Consider the following 7099-nt stretch of genomic DNA (forward strand, 5'->3'; position numbering starts at 1 on the left):
AAAGCTCCAAAAACACTATAAGATATCATAATATGTCAGTACAAACATATATAAGCATACTCCATACAACCACACATCTACTACACAAACTTATACCAACAGCACATTATAGAATTACTTTTGGATGTAGAGTACAACTAAATACCTCATCCAGTCAATCAAGTTTGACATCAATGACAACCTAAAATCATTATATATATATATAGTAAAAAAAAATTACATATAACAATATTTCAAATTAGACTGCATTGATAGACTATGCTAATAGTATAACATCTATTATGTCCAAGACCTAATCAAAAGTTAACCATCTAACAATCAACATAATTATGATATGAGATTAAATACACACTAACATACACTAAATACCAGTATGTTTTGTACAAAATAGCCATTGAAATCTCTATACAAATAAAAAAATAGAGGTTGTATGCTCAAGGACTCACTAGTCCACCCAGGTTGTCCAGCCAGGGGAACCCTCCATCCAAATCACTTGTCTATCATTCCTGATCGGGATTTCCCCATGAGTTGCTAGTTGGTCAATGTATTCTCTCTCCATCTTTCTGCCCTCATTGATCTCATTCATAAAGGGTTCTAAAGCATTAACAAAGGGATTCCTCTCCATATTGGTCATGCTCCATATGTAACCATGAGATATTTTTGATGTGTAAACCCTTGTGTGTCCACCCTCCAAGAATCTCCCAAATTTCTTCTTTGCTAACCTCATCACAATACTAACCTGCACATCAACATGGTAAAGTGTGAGTCTTCTAAAAGACTCAGTAAGCACCCTAGCTCTACCATGATACTTATCTTCATTTCTAATTTTCCATATAACCATAAAATTTCACAAGATAGTAAAAACCAAAATAGATTATACTCCTTTTTAAACCATGTACAAAGCTAGTGACAATATTCATAATGTTAACAAAACTATCAATAGTAATACCATATAGGAGCCAAATATCCTTAGCTAATATGTATTCAAAAAATAAATGGTTAGCAATTTTTGCTACTTTACATACACTACACAAATCACAAGCATTCTTCTCATTCCTAAAGGCCAGTCTATTAAGAATAAATAACCATTTGAAGCATTTCTTCTTAGGAGCAACAATACTACTCCATAGTCTAGTAACAGTATTATGCCATTGTTAGTGAAACCAAAAAGCCACACATAATCAATATGAGCAATAATATCATTACTACAACATAAATAATTATAAACAAGCTTTGGTTTTGTGTTCATAAGTGGAGTGCCATCCATCCAAGTGAAAGAAAGAAACCTACCATTGTTAACCATACAAGGTTTAGGGAGTTGGAGAATATTACAAGCTTCTCTTAGCATTGAATAAGTCCTCTACTTGGACATAGAAATATGAAATTTATAAGACAATTCAGCCCACAAGATTAGATGATCATTAATAATAATATCTTTAAAACAACATATACCTTTACTGGCCCAACTCTTACTTGAGAAGCCTTGAATAAGAGCAAGGGGTTTGTCTTTGTGGAAAATATTCCATCATATAGACTTCTCCCCATAAATATTACCATCACTATTGACTGTACAATTAGAGACCCACATCCTAACATCTTTCCAAGATTTCCAAATAGCTTTAAACACAAAAGAGACTATTGTGGAGACAAGGAAATTCCCAACAACTAGATCACTAAAGGGGAGAGATATCCAAGATTTGGCTTGTTTGGGTACAACCAACCTAATTATATTCCCAACAAGAACCTTCCAAGACTCTTCTCCTTCCAGTACATGAAATATTCATTTAGCAGCAAGAGAAATACCTTGAAGTTTGAGGTCTTTCAACCCCAGGCCCCCATCCTTTTATCCATACAACACCATTCCCATTTAACAGAGTGCCTCTTCTTATTTCCTCTCCCATCCGCCCACAAAAATTTCCTAATTCTTTTATGTATATATTTAATTTGGTAGTTACTAAACATCAACACTGATGCATAGTATAGGACATATGATGACAGAATCTTCTAACAAACTTGAATTCTCCATGCAAGAGACAAATGATGTTTATCCCATTTTCTTAATTTAGTGTCCAAATTTCCCTTGATCCAAAGCCACATTTCTTTTAAACAAGGGCATACAAAGAAGCGTATACCCAAATATTTGACTTGCTTAGAGGGTCCTCCCCACTAGTAACCAATCTTACTTAGCCAGTTAGGGGGTTGTCCATCCAACCCAATAATATAGACTTGGATTGGGATATTTTAGCTCTAGAGGCCTCGCCAAATAAAATGATATTAGTCATCAAATAATCCATGTTCTTCTCATTTAATTCAAGAAATAAATCATTATCATCAACAAACTAGATGTTTAACAAGTTAGCCTTATTCGGGAGACCGATTCCTCTAACTCTCGGTGAGAGAGTAGCATCCCTCAACAAGTAAAAAATTGCATCAGAGGAAATGACAAATAAGGCAGCTACCAAAGGGCATCCTTGTCTAATGGATATTCCTAGTTTTAAAGATTTAGTTACAAAATCATTGATCATTAATTGAGCAAAAGCATCTCTAAGTAGGACCTAAACCAGATGATAGAACTCCTTGGGGAAACCAAAGGACTCCAACATCATGATAAGAAAACCCCACTCCACACGGTCATAGGCCTTCTCAAAATCTAGGAGGAACATAGCCACATTTTGGTTTGTAGTCTTTTCTCAACTCATAGTTTCCTAGCTTGTAATAAGATTCTCGAGAATGTATCTATATTTGATGAACCTATCTGAGTAGAACATATGAAGCCAGCAAGAATATCCACTAGTCTGAGGGCCAGAATCTTGGAAAGGATCTTGTAAGAAACATTAAGAAGAAGAATAGGCCTCCAAATCTTGATCAAAGATTAATCCCCTTCTTTAGGAAGAAGTTAAATAGTTGCTTTATTGATGTGATGGCTAAGAGAACCCTTGTTTATTGCTTACTTATATACTAATTGTAGATCTTCACTAATCCATTCAATGTTAGCCTTATAAAATTAAATGGGTAGTCCATGTGGGCTAGTGGCCTTATCATTATTTGGAGAACATATGGATTTCCTGATTTCCTTAATGGAGATGGGCTCCTTGAGAGCACGAGCATCCTCTAAAGAGATAAGGTTCAGAATTAGTCTCTTACATTTATCCCTAGCAACAATACAAGAGGGGTTGTCTTCGAAGGTAAATAGTTTTTGATAATATTGCAAGAATTCATATTTAGTCCCCTCATCATCCACGATCTCTTTCCCTTCAACCCAAAATTTGTCAATCTTCTCCCTATATTCCTTATTTTTTAGCATATTAAAAAAGAATTTAGATCCTTTATCCCCTAGTTGTAGCCAGTTTAGTCTAGCCCTAATTTTGGCTCATGTGATCTTGTCTTGATGTATGTTCCTTAGAAGATTCCTAGATTGAGCCATAGTCTGGGTGCACATGAGATTGCAGACCGGTCTTTTTGGGCCAAGGCCTCCATCATCTGTAGATTATCTGTTAGATTTTTTTCCATTTTCTTGTACTATCCTTGGATTTCTTCCTCCCAAGTTTTTTAAGTAAACATTTCCAACTACTAACATTCTAGTTCCCTCTAATAATGTTTGAGTTAGGGTCATTGTTCCATCTATTGATTTGTCTTGTCATATATATAGCACTGAGAACGTATTGGTAATCCAACAATTTAGTGTTCAAAATGTATCCTCCTTTACATTATTAATAGGAGCCCTATCTTTCAAACAAACCTGAGAGACAATCGGGTGATGGTTTGATAATGTGAATGGGTAGACTTTGATAAGACACCATTACTATCTTTCTTAAAGGAGAAGGAGTCCTTATTGGCATAGAATCTATCTAGCCTATAGTAGATTCTTTTATGGCCTCTTTGGAAGTTACACTAAGTAAACCAAATCCCCTCATACTCCTTCTATAAACCTTCTAAGGGATCAAAATAGTCTCATCTTATTTTTCATTCTACACCAGTGCAGCTTCTCTCCCCCATTCCAATCCATGTTTACACCTCCCATATTATCTTTAGGATATTTGATCATATTGAAGTCACCCCCAAGAATCCATGGAATGTTTGGAAGAGAGCAAAGCCACTGCCACATCTTTCTTATCTCTCTATAATCATTGGAGGCATATACAAAGCAGACCCAATTTTTTGTGTTACATGAGTTAAAAGTATCCCATACATCTCTATTACATGGTGAGGATCCAGAATCTAGGATTAAATCCTTCCATTTACCATTAATAAGAAATACAACATTACTTTTTCCTTTCTCATGTTTGGTGGCAATTTGACATGCATCTTTCCATATAAATTTCAGGTTCACTTCTAGGATAAATTTAATTGCTTTGACTTCTTGAAGCATTACTATGTTTGTATCCCTATGTTGATTGAGAAAAATTTTGACCACATGTTTCCTATGAGGGGATTCAAGCCTCCTAATGTTCCAAGAGATGCACTTTATCATCATTAGCATATATTTTATTTATAGTTTTTGGCAACCACAAAGTTGTCGAAACACTTGGGGAATCCCGCCTTAGAATCAAGTTTTTTATGGAGGGGAGATATTTTTCCTTTAGAGCCTTTAGGCCTCTCTCTTTTTTCCTGGCTCGGATGAATTTTCCTTTACCAGTAGGAACAAGAGTTTCACCATTGTCTAGACCAACATCCCCTTGAATATCAAGCTCACACTCTAGATCTCCACTAGTGAATGAATTGTTGGAATTAAACGTTACCTCCACTTCAGACTCAAAACAGATATCCTCAAGGGAATTTTTATAGTTGTTAAACTCACTATAACCATAAGGTACTATGACAATGCTAAGAGACTTATCAGGGATAGATGCACTAATTAACGAGTCAGTAGTAATGATATCAAAATAAGCAATCTTTATCAATCATATCTTGAGGCTTTGAGGAGTCAAGCTCGGAGAAAACAATAGTATGGAGGGTTGGAGGGGAAGGATCTACCCCTCAGGTATACAGATCATTAGACTCCTTAACAAGAGCAGAAGTCTTAGAATGAGCTTCAGAAAGAATGTCAAAATTATTGGATACTTCTAGGGGATCTGTAGTCTTTGGGGGGGGATATTATTCCCCGTAACCCAACCAAATAATTGTTGGCTCATTCTTTATCCTCAAACCCTTTAACAATAGATTGAACCAAATAATTCATTCTACCAACCTCATCTCAGGTGGGGAGGCACCAAAGTCATCATCATGGGCATTGAGCAAGAGTCATTTCTAGGGGAGTCAAAATGAAAACTACTCAAAATCTTGATAGAGTCTTTAATTTTATCCATGGGCAACTGTTGGGCTCTCTTCCTTCTAGTCTTATCAGTTTTAGGCACCACAAATTGATTAGAGTCCTTTTGAGACTTGCCAACTTTAGTTATAGCCTCGACAAATGCTAAGTGAGGAGGAGCTTCAGAAGTGAAAGCCCCAAAATTAATAGAGTTGTCAAGCACTGGAAGATCTTTAACAGGTTTTGAGATTGCTTCTTTAACAACCACTTTGAGAGAGTCTAGTTTTTCCAACATAGGGGAATAACTCTTTAGGCTATTCTTAGATGGAGAGGGATCCTTACCTCCCGTAGTAACCACAAAAATAATATTTTTGGAATTACTAGGTGTGTTATCAAGTTTTCGAGAGGATAGAATAGGGAAATTTCTCCTAATATGCCTCTTGCATCTACAAAGAAAGCACACGTTGATCCCACTGAGGGTCTCAATAAGACAAGAAATAGGACCATCATCAAGATTGATCTCAATAAACCTTGGAAAGTCTTGGCTTGGTTTAATCAACACAAGAACTCTAGCATCCAAATGAAGTACAAGGCTCTAAGGGTTATCAACCCTAATGATCTTCCCAATAGGCTTGCGAATCTGTGAAATGAAATTCCATGGAAAAGGGGGAAGATTCTTGATTTCAATCCATCTAGGCAAGATAATGCAATAATTTCATCATTCACAACATCATGGGACCAAATGAGGGCTCGAAAGGTGCAATTTCCAATCGACCAAAATTATTTTTGCACAACTATCGTGTGTGATTTGACATCTTTGAAGAAAATTATGAATAAACCTTTCTAAATCATTCTACAAAATGAGATATGAAACCCTATTTTTTTTACCCAAACAATTTTTAATCATTCATCCATAATTTCCTCGCTGGGCATTTAGCTACATCCACGGCTGCCAAAAAAATTGCAACATCTTTTAACCTAGTTTTCTCTAAATCAATATCCTTAACCATAAATTCATTAGGAACGATAGATAATGTAAGTAGGGTAACGCTAGGGTACTCACCTCTTCCTCCTCCAACGCCATTACCTTTAGAACCTGAGGAACTCACCACATCAAATCTGCCTTCACAGGGGATTGATAAAGATGAATCAATGAGGGCATCTTTAAATGAATTCTCATTATTAATATCGGCTACATCCAGTGAGGTCGATGGGCAATTGACATTAAATTCCCATCCTCCCGAAGAGTCCCCTATTGAGGGTCATAAACCCTTGTACATGCTCCTGGATGGATGACACACACAGTGAAAGGCAGCAGTAAATACAAAAAAAAAGATAAGAAAAAGAGTAAATATAGGGCTTACCCTCGTGGAGGAGGCCTTACACGCAAGGGTCAACTCCTTCACCAGTTTCCACATTCGTACTTACGCAATTGCAGAGTCGTCTTCCCTCAAAGTTTGGAATCGCGAACTTAAACTCATTTTTGCAATAATACTATATAAAATATATTATATATTATATACTATATATATTTAATGTATATTATTATATAATATATTTGTTATATATTAATAACACTAAATATTTATAAGGTTACTTTAATGTATTGTTTTTTTTATAAAATACTAAATGAATATCCATTCATATAAAAGAGCCTAAATAAAATCCTTTGGCACCCTTTATGTGGCAAATAAAATGAATATCCTTTTAGTCTTCTCGCATATAAATCAAAGTGACTAAGGTAAGTTTTCTTTGGTGCCCTTTGTGTGGCAATCAAAATGGATATCCGTTCTAAATGAAATTTTTTAACCATACAAAAAAGAATAAATGACTATTTTGATTATTCTAACG

At 35.5% G+C, this 7099-nt stretch overlaps 1 protein-coding gene across 1 annotated transcript; it reads right to left on the reverse strand.

The window, feature by feature from the left end:
- Positions 1-262: 262 nt before the first annotated feature.
- LOC131044867 (uncharacterized) lies at positions 263-6626 on the reverse strand. The gene is made up of 2 exons (XM_057978335.2): positions 6312-6626; positions 263-739 (listed from the first exon to the last, which is right to left on the reverse strand). The coding sequence occupies exons 1-2, from the start codon at positions 6330-6332 to the stop codon at positions 446-448; spliced, it is 315 nt and encodes a 104-aa protein (XP_057834318.1). The 5' UTR covers positions 6333-6626; the 3' UTR covers positions 263-445.
- Between the last annotated feature and the right edge of the window lie 473 nt (positions 6627-7099).

Source organism: Cryptomeria japonica, chromosome 1 (assembly GCF_030272615.1).
Source record: "Cryptomeria japonica chromosome 1, Sugi_1.0, whole genome shotgun sequence".
Lineage (NCBI taxonomy): Eukaryota > Viridiplantae > Streptophyta > Pinopsida > Cupressales > Cupressaceae > Cryptomeria > Cryptomeria japonica.